Below are 22,119 nucleotides of genomic sequence, written 5' to 3'. Positions count from 1 at the left end.
AAGGGCCTGCCAGGTTACAATCTTGTGGGTGGGATGGGGGACATTGAGGGCAAGGCGATGGCTCACACAGATTCCCTCCTCTATGTTCACTGCACCCATCTTCTGAGGAAAGTGCTACTTTCCCATCCCGCAGAAGTCTGTGGGCAGGAGGGCAGCAAGAAGGTAGGGAGTGCCAGAGACTGAAGCCATGCTAGAAGCAGAGGCAGCAGCTAATAGCTTTCCCTCCTCTTTCATCTAGGTTGCCATGCAAGATATCAGTCTTCTCCAAGTCACATTGAGTGATAGGGGGTGGATACTGGCTGAGTGAGGCCAGCAACCTGGGCCTTGTATTACAAATCACTGCAGTATAATGATGCCAGACCACTTACTGCTGTCTTGGCGTGGGATGGCCTCCTACTGTGGAGGACAGAATAAGGCGGATCTCCCAGAAATCTTGTGAGAAGGATCAAAGAGTTCCTATCTGAGAACTTGTCAGCCGACGGTCAGGGCAGTGTGTGTGTGTATGTTTCTGAGAAAAGGTTTAACGTCCGTGTCTTTACTGCTAGGACCGGGGTCCCGTCGCAGAGGGTGGCCAGCAGGCCAACAGACGCCCCGTTATATAGGAAGAGCTTATTATACCTTAGATTTTAGCTGCTAGAACACAGAGGTTCCTTCGCAGTGGGCAGCCTAGGGAAGGCTGAAAAGTGCCCCAATGGATCTGACACCTGGGAGTGACACAGATCCAAACGCCCAAGCTCTTCCTATGCCTGTCCCTTTATGACCGGCTGAAGTTCTTTTAAATTGTGCTTGGTTCTATTACAGCAACTGAAGGAGTCAGGTTAAAACTTAAACAGTTACAGGTTTAAAGAAGCTTATAAATCATATGGTTACAATGGCTATTGCTCTATTTCTTAAATGCTAGCAAATATATATATATATATAGGTCTTAAAAATGATTACAGGAAAAAGGTAAAGATAGAAAATAGAAATAATGGTACCAAGTGACAGCTTAATCTTTAAAGAGCTCTAACACTATGTACATATATACTTAAGACAAAGGACCACATCCAGGTACAATTTTTACCCCTTTCTGTGCCTCTCGACTCCAGCGTGTCAGGCCAGAGCCGGTCTCTCAATTCCTAGGAAAGACGAATACGAGGTGGGTGTCCCCTTGGAACCTCGGGAGATCAAACACCTAACCCGACCAGCAGATATATGGTAGATTGACACTCAGAGAAAATGTGCTGCTGGACCCATCTTTATACACCGGGGGGCCCGTATCCTCTTTCTTATCTAAGAGGCCAAATTCTACTGGTCCGTTTTGTGGCCCCAGTTCTTACAAACAAGTTTCAAGTTAATTTACACTTGCAAGAGAGATAACTAAATTGTGAGTACTAGACATTTTTTTTACTGGGAGAGAGATTCCTCCCCCCGCGGACGGATGTGTGTTTGTATCAATATAGGTTAAGTCAAGGACACTTCTTGGCAGCCTCTTGGTCAGCAATTGGCATATCTCTGTTTACAGCCATTCACGGTCACACAGCCTGGGCCTTCTCCTCTGTGTGCCCTGTATGCTCCAGGCAAGCAAAAATGGATGTTACAAGAGGGGTCCCTGTCTGGCTACAGAGCTGCATGGAGATATGGAGAGACAATTCCTGCTCCATCTCTAGATGTGTGAAAAAGGTGTTCTGGGCCCCGTACTCTGTGTAGGCACAAAGTATGCCACACATCACACCCCATTGCCTTAACCCACTTGTGGCAAGAAAAAAAATTGGGAACTGACTAGAAGTTCCCTCTCCAGGATCAGTGCTAGGCTGTGAGACATCCTGGGAGGAGCAGATTGTCTCTAAAGTGATGAAAACTACTTGGCTATTGCTACTCGCCATTCTCCTCTTCCCCCTCCTCCTTCCACCACCCTGCTGTCCTCCACATTGCTGCTCTAATTGTCTTGGGCAGACTCCACAGTCTGGCTTAGGAAGCTGGTCTGATCCCCACTTAGGATCACATGTAGCTGGTCATAGAAGCAGCATGTTTGCAGCAATGTACCAGACCATCAGTTTGCCTCCATTGTTCTGTGATAGGCTTGCCTCTGCTCCTTTATTTTAACATGACATTGGGAGGGGGGGTCCCCCCAGAGTATCCTTTATCCACCATTCACTTTGCTATCTTTACATATATATTTGCATTTCTTTTGCTGTTTCGGAGTTCCAGGAGAATGGATTCCTTTCCTTATGCCTCATTGAAGTCTATGATCTCCTGTACACTCCATACTGCTGCTCCTTTGCACCCAGGGGAACTGGAGCTAATGGGACTTGAAGTCATGGCCATGTGTGCTACTCAGGTATGCTGCCTGCTCTGAGGTGTGCTTACAATGCCGGCCACATGGGAAATAAAATTCAAACTTTCCCGGGGCTTTTGCTGTTCTCCTGGAGAGGAGTAAAGGCAGAAGTTCTAGCAAAGCTGTCATTGCAGAGGATACCTCCAGGAGGCCAAGAACCTCAACTTTCTCGACACTGGGTTTACACTACCGTGAATTTGACCATGCAAGGTCGAAATTGGCATTACCCCTCATAAAATCAAGACTATCCAAAATTGACTTCAGCAGTCCTTCAATTTGACAGAGTGTGTATAGTAGTGTTTACTCATTCTTTAGAAAAATGGCATCATACAGCTAAAATCGACCTAAACTCCTAGTGTAGGCCAGGCTTTAGAGGAGGGAGATTTATGTTGGGTTATCTTAAATTGTTGTCCTCAAAGAGGTATTTTAAATTATGCCACCACATCTAGAAAATGGTTAGGTGGCATTTTTATAAACCTGAATATAATAAATCAATTTGTTGTTATTTAGGCTGGGTACTGCATGTGAGTAGATCCATAGGATTTCCACAGGTGAGTTCATCTATATAATTAAAACTTTTATAGCAGGGCTAGTCAACATGTGTGTGTTTGCGGCCCACTGTACAGTTTAGGTTTATGCAGGGCTCAATGTGCGATCCACAGGTGGGAGCCAAAATGAAAAAATTGTCAATATAATGGTCTTCTGGTGATATGTGTTTTAGTAGTTAAATTCCTGGACTGTCATTACTCATTAAAAGTGCTATCATATGGGTGGAAATCGGGTGAATATTGGATTTTATTAATATCAGCAGAACTGACTTAATTGGGACCTGCATGTTGTGTTGTCTTGCCTTAATCTTTGTATTCATGCCCATTGGTGTGAAATAAACTATTTGCATATATTTGCCTGTATATGCAACCACAGTTAAGTTGAAACCCTTGGCATGTTCTATGAGTATCATTGTGGCCCCTGGAGCTTCCAAAGGTGAGTAGCCCTGTTCTATAGCCTCTGCTATTCAAGGATCTATCTATGTACTTACATGGCGCCTTTCATCACCAAGTATGTTTAGATTTATCTTCTAAACTTCTCTGTGAAGCAGGGAAGTGTAATTACGGCAGAGAGGGCAGGTGGGCATACAAGTTTCACTAATTAGTCAGTGAGATTTGGGTGTTTAACTCCTTTAGTTTGCTTTGAAAAATCCAGCTAAAGTGACTTGCCCAGGGCTTTATAGTCTGTGGCAAAGTAAGAATTGAACCCAGATCTCTTGAGTCCTGGACCACAACTCTAATTCTTCACAGTCTTTTGTGAGCATTAATCATTTGAGCCTCACAGTACTTTCTGTGAATTATCACCATTTCACATGTGGAAGGCTGGTCCAGTGGTAAGTATGCTATCCTAGGACTTAGGAGCCTTGTTGTGCCACAGTTTTACTTTCTAACGTGGAGGAAGACACTTCAGCTTCTTTGTGGCTCAGTTTCTATCTGTATAATGAAGATAATACAGGCAGTCCCCGGGTTACATGGATCCGACTTACATCGGATCCCTTCTTACAAACAGGGTGAGGCAACCCCGCACTAGCTGCTTCCCCCCAGCAGACCAGGGAGACGCGAAGCTAGCGCCCCCCCCCCCCCCAGCAGACCAGGGAGACGTGGAGCAGCTTTTCTCAGCAGACACCTCAGCTTGAGAATAAAGGACTGAGGCAAGTGAGGTGTGGGAGAATAAAACTGAGCTCTGGAGAAATGTTTGGCTAGAGTTTCCCCTACAATATGTACCAGTTCCGACTTACATACAAATTCAACTTAAGAACAAACCTACAGTCCCTATCTTGTATGTAACCCGGGGACTGCCTGTAGTACTGTTCTATCTCACAGGGATATGGAGGCCCTAAGACTCCTACAATCATGGGGTGTGCCATAAGTACCTAATACAAAACTGGCTTGAGGTCCAAAGAAGCCTATGGCAGAGCCAGGAAAAGAACACAGATGCCCTTGACTGCCAGTTCTGTGCTTTAAATGCAAGACGATCCTGGATCTTTTATATTTGTGCTCTGCATCACCCTTTATTGGTGGGAATCATTTGTCTGGGTTTGTGCTCTGGGTAGCACTCAGTGCATAGAAGATGATAATTAGAATAAGAAGGTGTGTTCTGGACTAATGTTTCCTTCCTTCTCTTTACAGCATTTTGTTTGCAGACATTGTGGGGTTCACTAGTTTGGCATCACAGTGCACTGCTCAAGAGCTGGTGAAGCTTCTGAATGAACTCTTTGGGAAGTTTGATGAATTAGCTACAGTAAGCATGTCATTCTCTTTTTTCTTTTTTTTCTATTTAATTTGAATTGCTTTTTGAATAATGATGTCTCGGGTGGATTACATATGTTAGAGACATGAAAGAGATGGATCACTAGCCCCATTTCCAATGCGAGGCTCATAAATCATGACTTGCTAAAGTTTCTGTTCATTGATTCATATACTTGAGATAAAGCAATCCATTTAAATAGTAAGAAAGGAAGCTGCAGGTGCTATTTTTAAAATACTTTTTTCCCCAGTGCTCTTGACTGTACCTGTTAACACGTAGTGGTGATACCTATTAAAATGTAAATTATGATTAATCATAGAAAAGAAACAATATAGAAACAATAGAATTATGTTACAATAATACAATACTAATAGTTTATTAATTTCTCTCTCTCTCTCTCTCTATATATATATATATAAAAATTTCCTGCAGGATGACAGAATGACATCATAACATCACAGCATCCACAGGCTGGGCGGATAAAGCCAAGCCCCGCCCCTTTTGTCCAAGGCTCCACCCCTGGAGCCAAGTCCCACCCACTACCAGCCCAGCCCTCTCTGGTAGCCACATGGAGAGCCGGGGTTGGCGCGCCATGGCCTTGGCTCTCCTTGGCCTCCGGGAACAAAACCAGGCCTAGGATGCCACAGGGGGTGGGAGAGAGTTAGGTCTGCTGTCGCCTCGGGAGTGGGGGGCCTGTGGGTGGAGGGAGGAGAAAAAGAGCCAGGGCATGGCTCTGCCCTCCTCTGTGGCCAGGTAGAGATCTGGGGTTGCCTACCCCTAGAAAGAGGAGGGTGTGGTGAGCATAGTGAGCAGGGGCCACAGACCCCTAGTAACAATTATATTATTTATTTTCTATAAATAGTCATAATTTACATGTTAATAGTTATTGCCACTACCTGTAAACAGGTCCAGGCAAATGCACTGGGAAAACGTATTTTTTAAAATAGCAACTGCAGTTCCTTGAATATTGAATGTATAGTACAAATCCATTATGTCTTGGTGACAGGAGTTGAGCGCCTCAGTTCAGTTCCCCAGTAACAGATGCCTATGTCACAGAAACTGTGATGCTCCTCAGAGAGGCCATTATGGATGAAATAGAGATATTGTGATGACAAGAATTTAATGTCTAGTCACAGTTCCCACAGAGTAGTAGATGCCTTATGGAACAAAAGACAAACACATTCTTTGCCCATAGGGTGCTCTGATGGTATAAAGGAATAGCAGTCAAGAGATCCAGACTGTTGGTGGGGAAGTTGGGGGATGGGTGGTTGCAGATGATCATGAGTTCACATGATATTTGTGTGTGACACTGTAGCGTGTTGCTCTCGTCGCCCTTTTGGTCACTGCCCTCCGGCAGTGACAACCATAGCCTCTAAGCTGTCCCCTTCCGGGGGATGGTTCGTTGTAGGCCGGCAGGCCTTTAGGAGGCGGATCCTCCGCCCTGGTACAGTGGATGGCTAGCCCGTCCTATGGCCCTACTGGGCCTTAAAGTAGTCCGAGTCCTGGCCCTTTAAAGGTCTGATCCGGATCGTGGCCGAGTGCCAAACCCCTCATACGGACGCCCAGGCCCTCGAGCAGGGCAGGGCAGCAGCTGTGACAAGGGGGGGGGAAGAGACTGCCACCCGGTTGGTGGGTGGCAGGGGCGCAGGCCCGCCCACTCCACTGCGCCCCGGCCCAGGGGCCCTGGATGCAGCCGTTCAGCTGCTACGGGCTCAGCAGGGGCTCCAGCCCGCAACGTGCTGGCCTAGGGCGGTTCTCAGCCCACGCTACCCCCTGGACCGCCTCTTGTCTCCCCCTTCCCTCTTCCCCAGTACCTGTAGCCCCGGCAGCCGGTCGGGGAGTTGAAGCCCGCCTCGCCTCCGCAGGGGCCGGTGGTCCAATCCAGGGGTCCAGTGGTCGGGGAGTTGAAGCCCGCGTCGTCTCCGCAGGGGCCGGCGGCCCAATCCAGGGGTCAAGAGGTCGGAGCTCTGGGGTGTTCCGCGGGGCCGGGCCGGCCCGGCGTTCTCGTACCCACCGGGGGTCCAGCTGGTCCAGCGGCTCGGTCCCGTCCTCTGGGTCCGCGAGTGGTTCAGCTGGCGGGCCCGACCAGGCCTTAGTAGCCCGGGCAGGGAGGCCCTGGCCGGCCTCTGGGAAGGTGGCTGAGGGCGGCCTAGCCCGGGTCTTAGCCTCCCCAGGCAGGAGCTCCAGCCAGGCCTCCGGCTCCCTCGGAGGCTGGGCCCTGACTGAGCTCCCAGGCAACCTTCTTATAGTCCTAGTCCCACCCCCTGACTTCCGGTCAGGTGAGGGGGCGGGGCTAGGCCGGGCCCAAAATGGCCGCCAGAGGGGTTCCTCCGCCTCCGGCTCAGTGGGTGGCCATTCCACCCCACTACACTCCTCCCCCCTTAAGTCCAGTTCCCGATCTCCGGGACTGGGCTTCTGCTCTTCCTCCCTACGGGACAGGGCATCGGCATTTGCATTGTCCCTCCCCGCTCGGTGTTTCACTGTGAATACATACGGCTGGAGAGACAGGTACCATCTCATGATGCGACTGTTGGTGTCCCGCATCTGATGGAGCCATTGCAGGGGGGCATGATCTGTGAAAAGAATAAAAGAGTCTCCAAGGAGGTAATATCGCAGCGCCTCGATGGCCCACTTTATTGCTAGGGCCTCCTTCTCAATTGCGGCGTAGCGACGCTCTCGGGGAAATAGTTTTCGGCTGATATACAGCACTGGGTGTTCCTCTCCCTCAATCTCCTGGGACAGCACTGCCCCCAGTCCGCAGTCTGACGCGTCCGTCTGGACAATGAAGGGCCGGGAGAAATCGGGGCTGAACAGGACCGGCTCGCTGCACAGAGCGGCTTTTAGGTCCTGAAAAGCAGTCTCGCATTCCGGCGACCACCGGATCCTTTGAGGACTGTCTTTTTTGAGGAGCGCCGTGAGAGGCGCGGCTCGGGTTGCAAAGTGTGGCACAAACCGGCGATAGTAACCTGCCAATCCTAAAAACTGTCTTACTTTCTTCTTTGAGGTGGGTGCCGGGTAGTTTTGGACCGCCTCCACCTTCCCTACTAGGGGCCGGACTAGGCCTCGCCCCAGCTGGTACCCGAGGTAGGTGGTTTCTTGCCAGCCAATTTTACATTTCGTGGGATTGGCGGTCAGGCCGGCATCCCGCAATGTCCGCATTACGGCCGCTACCCGCTCGAGGTGTTCCTCCCAATCTTGGCTGTAAATTACCACATCATCTAGGTACGCGGCCGCATATGCCGTGTGCGGTGATAGCAAGCGGTCCATCATTCGCTGAAATGTTGCAGGGGCCCCATGGAGTCCAAACGGCATCCTTTTAAAGTGGAACAACCCCGAGGGAGTTGAAAAGGCAGTTTTTTCTCTCGATTCGGGGTCCAGGGGGATCTGCCAATAACCCTTTGTAAGATCCAGGGTGGTTATAAAGTCGGCTCTCCCCAGGCGTTCTAACAGTTCATCTGTTCGCGGCATGGGGTAGGCGTCAAATTTGGAAATTGCATTTACTCGTCTGAAATCGATGCAGAAGCGGACACTGCCATCGGGCTTCGGCACCAAGACGATTGGGCTACGCCACTCGCTCTGGGAGCGCTCTATCACTCCTAGTTGCAGCATTGACTGGACTTCCTCCTCGACTATCTTCCGCATCCGGCGGGGGAGAGGCCGAGTACCTTCTCGTACCACTTGGCCTGGAGGGGTCCAAATGGTATGTGTTATTACCCCAGTACAGCCGGGTTGGGTTGTGAAGGTCTTTCGAAATGTCTCTATGAGATGACGTGCTTGTTTCACCTGGGTTGCAGAGAGGGTATTTCCCAGCTGTGGTTCTTTTTCTTCCCCCAGATCAGGTATTTCCGGCCCTAAAGGGGGCTCCGCTGGGTAGGGGGTAATCATCAGGGCCTCCCGTTCTCGCCAGTGCTTCAGGAAATTCACATGAAATATTTGGGTTTTCTTCTTCCGATCTGGTTGATAGATCTCGTAGTTCACCGGCCCGACCTGACGAATGACCTTATAGGGCCCTTTCCAGCGGGCCAGGAGTTTGGATTCCTCTGAGGGGAGCAGAAGTACCACCAGGTCCCCTGGTTTAAAACTTCTTTCCTGGGCTTGTCGATTATAGGTCCGTTCTTGGGCGGTCTGGGTTAGTTGTAGATTTTCCCGAGCCAGGGCTCCGGCCTGTCTCAATCGCTCCTGGAGCTGGAAAACATATTGCAGGAGACCTTGTGACGGTGAAGGGGTCGACTCCCACGTTTCCCTCACGAGATCCAGGATCCCCCGAGGGCGATATCCATATAGGAGTTCGAAAGGGGAAAACTGAGTGGATGCTTGTGGCACCTCCCGGACCGCAAGCAGCAGTGGAGGCAGTAACAGGTCCCACTGTTGCAGTTCTGCTGGGGAGAACCGCCTTAACATCCCCTTTAAGGTCCGGTTGAACCGCTCCACTAAGCCGTCGGTTTGGGGATGGTATACTGACGTTTGTAGTTTATGTATCCCTAGTATTGTACACACCTGTCGGAACAGTTGTGATGTGAAATTAGTCCCTTGGTCCGTAAGGAGTTCTCGGGGAAGCCCCACCCGAGCGAAGATTTTTACCAGCTCCGAAGCAATGGTTCGGGCGTAGGTGTTTCTCAGCGGTATGGCTTCTGGAAACCGGGTGGCATAGTCCATTACAACCAGGATATAGCGGAACCCTGCCTTACTTTTGGGCAGCGGGCCGACTAGGTCCATGGCCACCCTTTCAAAAGGGGTCCCCACCACCGGGAGGGGGACTAACGGGGCTTTCGGCACTCCTGAGTCGGAGGCTAACTGGCAGTTTGGACATGACCGGCAGTAGTCCCGAACGTCTTGGTATACTCCAGGCCAAAAGAACCGGGACAGTACTCTCGTCAGCGTTTTTTCTGTCCCCATGTGGCCAGCCGCCGGAATGTCATGGGCCAGTCGCAACACCGCCCGGCGATGACAGTCCGGGACGAGGATCTGGGTCTTGACCTCCTGGGTCCGGGGGTCTTGCATGACCCGATAGAGGCGGTCGCCTTTCACTTCAAAGTGGGGCCACTGGGCTGCCTTCTGGGGGTCTACTACGGTACCATCAACCGCGGCCACCTGTTCATAGGCCGCCCTCAGTGTGGGGTCTTCCCTCTGGTCCCGCGGAAAGTCGGCCAGGGTAAGGGTCTGGGCATTGGCTTCTGCCGGGGCCTGGGGTTCATCGGGCCCCTCCCCTGCCCTTTCCCCACGAGGCTGCTCACCCTCAGGTGCCTCTTTGGACCGATCTTCTGGTGGTCTCTCTCCCAGAAGCTCGGTCTCCACTTGCTCCTGGTCAGCCGGAGGCCTGGGGGTTACCTCGCGCACTAGGTCTGCGAATCCGGGCCAGTCTCTTCCCAGGATGATAGGGTAGGGGAGCGTCGTGGCGAGCCCTACAACCATCTCGGCGGACCGCCCTCGGATTGTGAGTCGGAGCTTTGCTCGGGGATAGGCCTTCACATCGCCATGTATACACCGCAGGTACAGCTCCCCTTCTGGCTTCAGGTCTTCCGGAAGGAGATCCCGCCGCACGAGGGTCTGCATACAGCCGGAGTCCAGAAAGACGGCCACTCCTTCGGAGTCCTTCGGTGCCTGGATCAGCAACTCCCCCTGGTCGACCGGCAGAATGTAGGGGTTGGCGGGTGTCGGGGCCCCCGACCTCAGCCCCATAGAATCCCTGGGTCCACGTCTGTCCCTCTGCCCCATATAGGTTTCCAGCAGGGTTTCCAGTCCTTCCCCTGGGGGTGACGTCCCCCCGGCTGAGTAGGCGGGTTCTTGGGCTGATCTCGGCCCTGGCCCGGCAGGTTGGGGCCCGCACCTGAATAGCTGCTGAAGGTCCAGCTGCTGGAGTGCTTGGAGATGCTGGAGCTGAAGGCCCAGCTGCTGTACCAACTGCTGAGCCATCTGCCAGTGTTGGGCGGCCAACTGCTGGCGCTCCGTCACTGCTCTCACCACTCGGTCCAGTTCCATCCTGTTTTGGGGAAACGGGGGAAACTCCCTGTCCGCTGTGTAAACAGTCCACACAGTGGGGGAAAACAAAAGGAAAATTTTTTTTTTTTTTTTTTTTTTTGACAAACTGAGGCACACGTTCCGTCCCTTACGTCAGGGTCGGGGTCGCAGTACCCACATTCTCCACCATCTGTAGCGTGTTGCTCTCGTCGCCCTTTTGGTCACTGCCCTCCGGCAGTGACAACCATAGCCTCTAAGCTGTCCCCTTCCGGGGGATGGTTCGTTGTAGGCCGGCAGGCCTTTAGGAGGCGGATCCTCCGCCCTGGTACAGTGGATGGCTAGCCCGTCCTATGGCCCTACTGGGCCTTAAAGTAGTCCGAGTCCTGGCCCTTTAAAGGTCTGATCCGGATCGTGGCCGAGTGCCAAACCCCTCATACGGACGCCCAGGCCCTCGAGCAGGGCAGGGCAGCAGCTGTGACAAGGGGGGGGGAAGAGACTGCCACCCGGTTGGTGGGTGGCAGGGGCGCAGGCCCGCCCACTCCACTGCGCCCCGGCCCAGGGGCCCTGGATGCAGCCGTTCAGCTGCTACGGGCTCAGCAGGGGCTCCAGCCCGCAACGTGCTGGCCTAGGGCGGTTCTCAGCCCACGCTACCCCCTGGACCGCCTCTTGTCTCCCCCTTCCCTCTTCCCCAGTACCTGTAGCCCCGGCAGCCGGTCGGGGAGTTGAAGCCCGCCTCGCCTCCGCAGGGGCCGGTGGTCCAATCCAGGGGTCCAGTGGTCGGGGAGTTGAAGCCCGCGTCGTCTCCGCAGGGGCCGGCGGCCCAATCCAGGGGTCAAGAGGTCGGAGCTCTGGGGTGTTCCGCGGGGCCGGGCCGGCCCGGCGTTCTCGTACCCACCGGGGGTCCAGCTGGTCCAGCGGCTCGGTCCCGTCCTCTGGGTCCGCGAGTGGTTCAGCTGGCGGGCCCGACCAGGCCTTAGTAGCCCGGGCAGGGAGGCCCTGGCCGGCCTCTGGGAAGGTGGCTGAGGGCGGCCTAGCCCGGGTCTTAGCCTCCCCAGGCAGGAGCTCCAGCCAGGCCTCCGGCTCCCTCGGAGGCTGGGCCCTGACTGAGCTCCCAGGCAACCTTCTTATAGTCCTAGTCCCACCCCCTGACTTCCGGTCAGGTGAGGGGGCGGGGCTAGGCCGGGCCCAAAATGGCCGCCAGAGGGGTTCCTCCGCCTCCGGCTCAGTGGGTGGCCATTCCACCCCACTACACACCCATACCCTGTTCCAAATTATGTTCTATATTATGTACAAAGTATTTCCTCCACAAGAGTCCTTTTCAAGCAATAGCAATCCTTCAGTCAAGATTCTGTTCCTTCCCACAGAGGACTCACCATCCAAAAACATCCTCCCATGCACTGTGCTCTCTCACCATCCTACTATCTCCTCTCCTGATTCCACACAGCAACCCAGGCCATGCCTACACTAGGAAACTTTCAGAATTACTAAATTCAACTTAAGAACTCCCAGTTTAATACATCTCAACCAGCGTGTCCTTGCTACAGGGAAGAATTGAAATTAGTCCAAGGCAAGCTCCATTAGCGTGGCTGTGCTACCTCTGACTTAAAGCCCCAGGAAGCACTCTGGGGAGCTGCAGGAGGCCTCTGGAAAGCCAATTATTTTGAATTAGTGGCAGTGGAGTGTCCACACTACTGTTACTACAAAATTATTATTTCAGAATTAGCATTATTCCTGATGAAAAGCAGGAGCACAGAGTTTGAATTCTTTGGCCCATTGTTTTGAAATAACCGTCTTGGCAGTGTGGATGCACTGCTTATAAATTCAACCTTGGGGAGGGTATTTTGAAATAAGGTCCTAGTGTAGACCAGGGCCTGGTCTGTGTAGTTCTCCACTTCCCAGGAATTAGCCTCTCTTCATTTCCTCTGTACAAATTCCCTAACCCTGTATGTTACTCAAGCGTGGAGATACACGAGCAGTTTCCATCCTTCTTCCCCTTCCTTTGCCAAACTGCCTGTTGATGGCAATAACTGGTGCAGTGTAATCTGAGTGGGAGGAACACTCTGCTGAATTTGATACCAGATGGTGGAGAGGGTGTGGTAATATAAGTGCCCTCCTTTTCTCTCAGTTGGCTGAGGGAATGGCATGAGGGTCATTATGGTGATTAGGGCCAATTATAAAAGATCAGTTTCCATATCAATTATAGGAGTGCAGACACTGGTGAGGGAAGACCATGACTGAAGCTTCTCTCTCATCACTTAGGGTACATCTAGACTACAAGCCTCTTTCGAAAGAGCGTTTTTTTCGAAAAACAGCATTTAGACAGCAGCCTCTTTTTTTTGAAAAAGAGAGCTGCTTTTTCGAAAGAGAACACCCAGGCAGTCTGGATGCTCTCTTTTGAAAAAGCCCTGTTTGTGTTTAATAGTGCCTTTTTTCGAAAGAACACTTTCGAAAAAAGGCATTATTCCTCATAAAAACTGCTGCGTTCTTTCGATTTAATTTTGAAAGAACGCAACAGCAGTCTAGACACAGGTGAAGTATTTTAGAAAAAAGGACACTTTTTTCAAAAAAAACCCTGTAGTCTAGACACACCTTTAAAGTCCTCCTTTCATATGATGGTCAGGTCCAAAGAGCTGCTGTTGGTGGGCTGCTGCCCACTGCCCCATTGCTGCAGCAATTCCAGCTGAAGTATCTGTCATCCCTCAGTACAGCAGTCATTTCTAGGCTTCTCAATTCTTCCCCCTTCAGCTTACAGAGTTTTCCTGATCTCCACAAGCTGGCACTTTGGCCCAACAGAGGGAACAAAGGCTCCTCACCACATGCTGGATATAGTTAAGAGGAGCCCAGTCTGGCCTGAAGGCCTGAGGTTTCCCATCCCTGAGGTTCCCTACGCCTATAGTACAACAAAAGTAAGGGAGAAATTCACTTTTCCTTTTAGATCAAATAGCCTAAAACTTACCTCATGTAGTCACAGACGCTTTTATAATTATCTCAAGAAATGATTCACCCTCATAGCTGCATTTAGGGATGCCAGATGCACCAAACACTGACACAGACAGAGCTGATTAGACTGAGGGCCTAAGGAATGGATGCCAAATGACAATGGATTTAGGTGAAAAGCTTTGCATAATTTCTAAATGCCATCACAGCTCCACTGCTACATCGACCTTGTGTGACAATAAATATATATATGGGCCATTTCTGATGCCCTTTCCACTTGAGCACTTTTCACAGTTAAAAAAAAATCACTAATCAACTAATCATTATGGGCTTGGCCCAAAGCATATTGTAGTCAAAGGGGAGTCTTTGAATTAGGCCCTGTGTCTTAGCTCTCAAGCAGACATTCAGCTCAAGATAAAAACTACATTTTCTTCTTCTAAGGTGTTAGTAAGAACGAACATGTAAAATAAAGAAATACCCAAACTCCAGGAATTCAGTGAATCTGGTCCTTACTATTTTATTTATAAAATGGGCCTACAGCAATGGTGTCACTGGCCTTTGGTCAGATAGGGTACAATCTGATTGTGCAATATTATACTTATGAGCTGTGTCTAGACTGGCATGATTTTCCGCAAATGCTTTTAACGGAAAAGTTTTTCTGTTAAAAGCATTTGCGGAAAAGAGCGTCTAGATTGGCACAGATGCTTTTCCGCAAAAGCACTTTTTGCGGAAAAGCGTCCGTGCCAATCTAGATGTGGTTTTGCGCAAGAAAGCCCCAATCGCCATTTTCACCATCGGGGCTTTTTTGTGCAAAACAGTTTTTAGCTGTCTACACTGGCCCTCTTGCATAAAAACATTTCCGGAAAAGGGCTTTTGCCCGAACGGGAACATCAAAGCATTTGCACAAGAAGCACTGATTTCGGACAGTAGAACGTCAGTGCTTTTGCGCAAAATCAAGCGGCCAGTGTAGACAGCTGGCAAGTTTTTCTGCAAAAGCAGTTGCTTTTGCGGAAAATCTTGCCAGTCTAGACGCAGCTATCGTGTGAGTTAGCTTGCCATTCTCCTGATTTTTGTTAATGGTGCTTGCTTTTCCTTTAGTTGCTATTACTTCCATAAGAAGTATCTATTGCATGCTGAGTTCTGTGAAGGGGAGAGAGGAATGAGAATAATGCATAACAGGAGACAATGATGAGTCTAATAGTCAAGTCACACATTGATACCTGAAACTCCCCTTTTGTAGGGCATGTGCATTAAATATATAACCATCATGGTAAAAGGGATTGTCCCTGCTACCAATTCTCTTTTCCCTGTTCTGAGCTTGTTCCTCTTGTATTGTTCCATTTCTTCTTGTTGACACATTATCTCCTACAGGTGTAGCTCCTACTCATTCTCTCTTATATATTGTTCATTTCTTGCACTGTGTTTTTCTTTCTGGGTTCCCTTTTACAGTGGGAGGACCCACTACTTGGGAATACTTTAGAGAAAGAATGGACACCCTTTGAGAAACCAGAAGAGAAAATAATTTCATACTCTGAAATTTTCAGTGTGGCATAGAGGTGCAGCCAGAAGACTCAGAGAATGGTTTAATGAAGGCTATGAGAGCCACGCACAATTTAAGTGAGCGCGGTCTCTTGAAATTCCCTCCAACAGCTAAGCAGCCAGTGAGGTGGTTTTCAGCACTTTCAGTGTATGGTTCCGGTCAGCAGATCACAATTATTCCTACACAGCTATTTGTCCTTCTCACTTTCTTTACCAGAACTCAGAAGACGTACGTGTTTGATACTCCAAATAGAGATAATGGTATAGATGGTTATATGTCTAAGGCACTTATGTATAGCAACTGAGCAGCTCACAATCTTTAATGCATTTATTTTCACCCTGGCAAAGTATCCCTATTATGCAATGGAGAATTGAGTCATAGAGAGACTACCACTTTTCCAAGGCTACGCACAAAGCCTATGGTACAACGGAGAGTTAGACCCAGCTATCTTGAACTTCAAGCTCATGTCCTAACCATTGGATCATCTTGCCTCTTCTAGGAAAGCTTATCAAAGTCTTGTTTCTGCTTTAGCTGCATTTATGCTATTCAAAATCAATCCAATTCTTACATTTTTTGTTTTCTGACATTGGGGGCTATACAACTAATCAGAACACAATAAGCCTGATTCTCTTCTCATGGAATGTCTACTTTAGGATATACCAACATTCTAGCACTGTGGCAGCATGCCGTGTGTTTATGTAAATGGTAACAATAAGTATATTAAGAACATAAATCCACATATAAACACTAAAGGAGGTCTGTGGTAGGATTTTATGCTCTTTCAAGATAGCCAGTTATACATATACCAACTATTCACTCTGCACATGGGTAGTGTGTGGCACAACCGGAAAAATGAAATCCACTGCTCAAGCCAGGGTCAGGATGCAGGACTGCTAATGCAGCCTATGGACTCTAGAATTGCCTAGTTGAACTGCTTGCACTGGATATTAGTGTTACTGGAGCTGCATAAACAAATGTGTGGCTCCTTCCTGTTCCAGCCCCATTGTGTCTGGAGCCAGTGTATGAGGAGGTAATGGAGAAACAATTTACATGGCACATTGCAGTTTCACTTAAATCTCTGTGGGTATGTCTACACTACCCTCCTATTTCGAAGTAGGAGGGTAATGTAGGCATACCGCACTTGCAAATGAAGCCCGGGATTTGAATTTCCCGGGCTTCATTTGCATAAGCCGGGCGCCGCCATTTTTAAATCCCGGCTAGTTCAAACCCCATGCCGCGCGGCTACACGCGGCATGGAGTAGCTAGTTCAGATTAGGCTACCGAACTAGCTGTACTCCTCATTCCACGAGGATTACACTAGCGGGGTAGTGTAGACATACCCTGTGAGATCAATTGACAGTTGGAATCGCTGCCTGAGAAGCAATGTTGTCTTAATGCCCAGGGGTATGTCTACACTGCAAAGTTAATTTGAAATAATAGCCATTATTTTGAATTAACTTTAATAGCGTCTATACATGCAAACCGCTATTTCGAAATTAATTCAAAATAGCGGAGCGCTTAATTCGAATTTGGTAAACCTCATTCTACAAGGAGTAATGACAAATTGGAAATAGCTATTTTGAATTCAGTGCTGTGTAGACACTTAATTCGAAATAGGGGGCCTCCAGCCCTTCCCAGGGAGCCCTGGTGGCCACTCTGGGCACAACCAGGAAAACTTACTCTCCTCTTCCCCAGCCCCGGAGCCATTAAAGGGGTAGACCCTGAGCCAGTGGCCCCAAAACACGAGTCAGCAAGCCACTGGCAGCCAGCCCTCCACCACTCCACAGGAGCAGTCTGCCAGCTCCCAGGAGCCTGACAGGGGCTGGAGAAGGTGGGCAACTTCCTGGTCCAGGGTGGAGATCATGGACCTTATACAGGTTTGGGGGGGATGCCCCAACATCCATGATCTCCGCACTGGACGGAGGAATGTGGCCGTCTATGGCAGGATAGCTGCCAGCCTGGCCACCAAAGGCCACATGCGAACCCAGGAGCAGGTTTGCATGAAAATCAAGTTGGTCTGGCGAGACCCCCCAACCCTGGGCCCTGAGCTTCTGCTCCCCCTTCTTCCCTTTGCTTCCCCCTTCCAGCTCCCTCCTCCCAGGTTTCCCCCTCCCCTCTCTCACCTCCTTTTCCCAGTCTCCCCAGAGGTTCATCCCCCGCCCCAGTTTTGTTCAATAAACCCAGTTTCTATTTTTGAACATACGTGTCTTTGATTTGACATCAGGAAGGGGGGCTAAGGAGCAGTAAGTGGAAGGACGTGAGGGAGGAATGGGGCACGAGGCCCCCGTGGGGAGGGCTGGGGTGGGCTCCTCGGGGTGGATGCTCCTCGGTATGGACACCCTTCTGCAGGACCTCCTGGATCCTGATAGTCCCCTGATGGACCCCCTCGATGGCAACCTGTAGCAAGTGCAGCTGGGCTGATGGCAATGACCCCACGAGATGCACTGGCATGCCCAGGGGCAGCTCTGGCTCCATTTGGCTGAGTGCTGTGGTGTCCCAAGTGTGGGCACCCAGGGCACTCCAAGACAGGATGGCTTTGCTGTCCCTCATCACGGTAGGCAAGCAAGCGGGGAACCCTGAAAACTGTCTGTCCGGGGTGGGGGTAGGGTCACTTTAAGCACAGAGCTCAGTTAGCCTCAGGCAAGAGCCCCACACACTAAGTCCTAACCTGATGCCCTGTCAGCACTGGTTCCGGCCAGCCTTAATTTTGGTTCAGGGTCCACTCAGTGTGGATGCGCTATTTTGAAATAGCAAAATGCTATTTCAAAATAGGTTTTGTGTGTAGATGTGTTAATTTGAATTAGCTTAATTTGAATTAACTATTTCAAATTAAGTTAATTAGAAATAGTGCTGTAGTGTAGACATACCCCAAGGCACTCAGGCAAATTAATAATTTTGAAGCTAATGGGACTATCATGTATTTAAAAGTACACTTGTGCTTTCAGTATGTTGTGGACTGCCTGTCCTCCACTGCTTTATTTCATGGTTGAATTTCATCCACTGAGGAATTCCATTTCCTTCCCTCACCCCTGACTTCTGAAAATGTTACACCATTTTCCTTTGAGATAGAAGTGAAATGTCCTGTCTCCTCTTAACAATGCAGAGACATGAGCCAGCATTTGCATGCAACAGTAGTTTTGTATTGTACTGCAGCAGAGTGTGAAGGAGGACAAAACCTGTCTGTCTTCTGCAAGAAGGTAGTCTTGTAATACTGTCTCTTTCAGATGATATGTGGATAGGATACATGATGTTTTTCATAAGGGTTCTAATCTGTTGATTGGAACAACTATTGGATGTGTTTTCTTACTGTTTAGTTTAAAATCCTCATCTGTGTTGGTTAAAAACAATGGAGTGCATTAAAATTCATAGTGAAGGGGTGGAATGCAGAAAAAATCTATGGTTGTTTACTTGAGATATGTATGGTCTCTGTAACTGCTGAAGTGCAATCAGTGATTGTACAGTGTGCTTGATAATCCTTAGAAATCAACATCAGTTGGGACAGGCAACTTGTGCCAGCCCTTGGTAAAATAATTGCTCTGACTTACAAAGGTAAATGATCCCAGACAGTATGTGTAGTAGCAGGAAAGGGCAAGTAATAAAACAGCATTTACTTGCTGTTAGTAAATCATATGGGCTTGAACATTTATCATTATCAATATTTACTAAGGTTTTTAACATTTAAATAGCACCTTTCATCTCAAATGATTATACACTACATTAAATGGATTCTAATAATCATTAAGGGTGTGTCTAGACTACAGGGTTTTGTCGACAAAGGTGGACTTTTGTCGACAAAACTATACCTGCGTCCACACTGCCTTTGAGTTAGGTCGACATAACGTCAACAAAACTCAGCAGCTTTGTCGACGTATGTAAACCTCATTCTACGAGGAATAATGCCTTTTGTTGACAGAGTTCTGTCGATAGAAGGCATTATTGCATCTACGCTGTCCTTTGCGTCCACACTGTTATGTCGACAAAGCAACTTGCTTTGTCGACAGAACTGGATGTAGTCTAGATGCTCCTTGTTGACAGAAGCTTTGTCAACAGTATCTGTTGACAAAACTTCTGTCGACAAAACCCTGTAGTCTAGATGTACCCTAAGTGTTATATTGAGTCTTTGTTCCTAGCACTGAGTAGTGGGTGGTATGTAGCTGGGTCTCCCTGAAAGAAGCTCTAGAAAGTTTACAGAACAACTCCTATGCAATTCCCCTTAATATTTCTCCATATTCCTCTGCCCTGTTATTGCATAGGAATTGCTACACTGGACCAGACCAATGATCCTGTAGAGTTCTTACTTCTGAAAGTGTACCATGTGTTTCAGAGAGAGGTTGCAAGAACCTTACAGGAGACAACTATGGGAAAAGAAACGTGTTACTAACTCCCAATATTTAGAGATAAGTAATGCTCTGAAAATGAGGATTAATATCTGTTCCTGAAATGATATATTCATTTACTCTATGCTATTTAAACTTGGATATTCTTTTTATTCAACTATATATAAAATCCTTTTTTGAATCCTGCTAGGCTTTTGTCTTCAGGGACAGCTCAAGGCAGTGAGTTTCACAGGTAATTTGTGTTGTACTTTTCCCCCTTAAAGTCTCTTTGTCAGTTTTTATCTTGCCATCTTTCAATTTCAATGAATGTCGACTTGACCTGGTATTCTGACAGTGTTCTACCTTCTCCATACTAAGGATTATTTTGTATATTTTTTCTTATGTGTCCTCTTATTTATTTCTACTAGGCTACATCTAGACTGCAGGCTTCTTTCAGAAGAAGCTTTTCCAGAAGAGATCTTCCGGAAAAACTTCTTCCAAAAGAGAGCGTCCACACTGCAAAAGTGCATCGAAAAATCAATCTGCTTTTTCAAAAGATAGCATCCACGCTGAATGGATGCTATCTTGCATTTAAGCTGTGATTATTATGGACAGAGCAGCCACCAGAGCACCTGTGCTTTTTCCTCTTTCCTCTTCTTTCAGAAGAATTTCCTCTTTCCCGTCCACACGTTCCTTTTTCCAAAAGAGTTCCTTCAGAAAAAGGCTTCTTCCTTATAGAATGAGGATTACTATTGTCAGAAAATCCCTATGTTCTTTTGACTTTCTTCCAGAAGAACGCAATTGCAGTGTTGACGTAACTGAAGTTTTTTCCGGAAAAAAGGCCATTTTTCTAAAAAAAATTCTGTAATGTAGACATAGCCTGAGATAAATAGTCCCATTCTTCTCAATTTTTCTTCATATCACAATTTTTCCATGTCCTTAGTCTTTAACTTTTCCATTTCTGCTATGTCTTTCTCTCTCTCTCTCTCTCTCTCTTTTAACAAAGCTGTAACCAGAATTGAACACAATACTTTCAGCAGAGGTTAAACAGCTGATTTACATAATGACATTGTAATATTTCCCCTTATTCTTCCTTCTATTCCTTATGGATCCTAATATTTTACTTGCTTCTTGACTATACTTTATATAGAGAGCAGATATCCTTATTGAACTGTATACAATGATGCCATGCCTTTTTTCGGGAGTTGATGCAGTTAATTTAGAAGCCAGTAAAGTGTGTAAGGAAAGGAAAGTATTCCCTCCAGCATGCATTACTTTGTCTTCAAATTTTGCCGCCTCACTGTTCATCCTGTTTTTCAGATCATTAATAAATCCATTAAACTGCACAGGTTCTAGCATAGAATCTGTTGGCACCCTGCTGTTAACCTTTTGCAATGATGAATGTTGACCATTTATTTCTACTCTTTTGTCTCTCAGTCAGTTTTTGATCTGTGACAACACAGCCTCTTAAACTATACGCCTGCGTCTAGACTGGCATGATTTTGCGGAAATACTTTTAATGGAAAAGATTTTCCATTAAGTATTTTCGCAAAAGCGTGTCTAGATTGGCACAGATGCTTTTGCGCAAAAGCATCCATGGCCAGTCTAGACACGATTTTGCACAAGAAAGCCCCGATCGCCATTTTCGCCATCAGGGCTTTTTTGCACAAAACAGTTCTTCCCTGTCTACACTGGCCCTCTTATGCAAGTATTCTTGCACAATAGGGCTTTTTCCCGAGCGGGAGCATGAAAGTATTTGCACAAGAAGCACTGATTTTGTACATTACAAAGTCAGTGCTCTTGCGCAAATTCAGTCGGCCAGTGTAGACAGCTGGCAAGTTTTTGCGCAAAAGCGCCTACTTTTGCTCAAAATCTTGCCAGTCTAGATGCAGCCTACATGTTTATTTCCTTTAACAGCCTCTTCTTAAGGATTTTGTCAAAAAAGGCCTCTTGAAAGTTTAAATTATCTCAACTAGACCTTGTATGACATTTCTTGGTGAAGCCATCTAGAGGCCCTTGGATCACATGTGATAATTTGTTTTAATGAGAGATTGTGTATTTTTTCTTAAAAGCTCAGCCACTTCATCCTCTCTCTTGGGCATATGCATCTGCACTGGGTAACTTTTTTGCTTCTTAGTGTGCCCATTTGTTTCAGCATACCTTCTTTTGACACTTATAATTTGGGCTAGTTCCTCATCTTTATTAACAGAAAAGGCCAGATACCTGCCTGACATGTGGTTGAAGACTGAAGCAAAACAAAAATTGGCTTCTCATAAATGCTCTGGTCTTCTTTAATTTTTCCCTTTAATAGTTGTGAACTGGAGCAGGTTCTCTCAAGGCAGCAATCACACCCAATGGTTCATCCTCAGCTGCTGCTCTGCCTAGAGGATACCACTCTTGAGCAGCAGTTATGCCTAGTGGGTGCAGTCCTGGAGTAGGGGAACCCAGGCTCTCCCACTCCGCTGGGTTCCAACCTAGGGTCCTGGGAGGCTGGTTCAGCTTTGCTTACTTCATGGTGTTTCCTGTCAGGGACAAGTCAACTTCCCTGAGTCATTTCCTATCTTCTTCTGTGTCTACACCAGCCATCCCCAGGGAACACTGCCTTCAGTGCTTATAGCTCTGCTATGGCTCCCCTATTGCTTGGCTTGGCTTGGTTTGGATCACATCCCTCACTGGTGCTCCCAGAACTAGGGATATCATGGGTAGTCAACTAGACAATTAATCAATAGGCTTATCAGTTAATTTGTCGACCACTC

At 48.1% G+C, this 22,119-nt stretch overlaps 1 protein-coding gene across 2 annotated transcripts in view; it reads left to right on the top strand.

The window, feature by feature from the left end:
* The window catches only part of ADCY1 (adenylate cyclase 1), a 757,558-nt gene that overhangs the window by 607,012 nt on the left and 128,427 nt on the right, over positions 1 to 22,119 (top strand). For both annotated transcript variants that reach the window (XM_075921702.1, XM_075921701.1), the window contains one exon: positions 4,495 to 4,606. In XM_075921702.1, coding sequence (XP_075777817.1) covers positions 4,495 to 4,606 — 112 coding nt within the window. The remainder of the gene's footprint in view (positions 1 to 4,494; positions 4,607 to 22,119) is intronic.

Source organism: Pelodiscus sinensis, chromosome 2, assembly GCF_049634645.1.
Source record: "Pelodiscus sinensis isolate JC-2024 chromosome 2, ASM4963464v1, whole genome shotgun sequence".
Classification (NCBI taxonomy): Eukaryota; Metazoa; Chordata; order Testudines; family Trionychidae; genus Pelodiscus; species Pelodiscus sinensis.
This window is presented reverse-complemented; position numbering and strand designations above follow the sequence as displayed.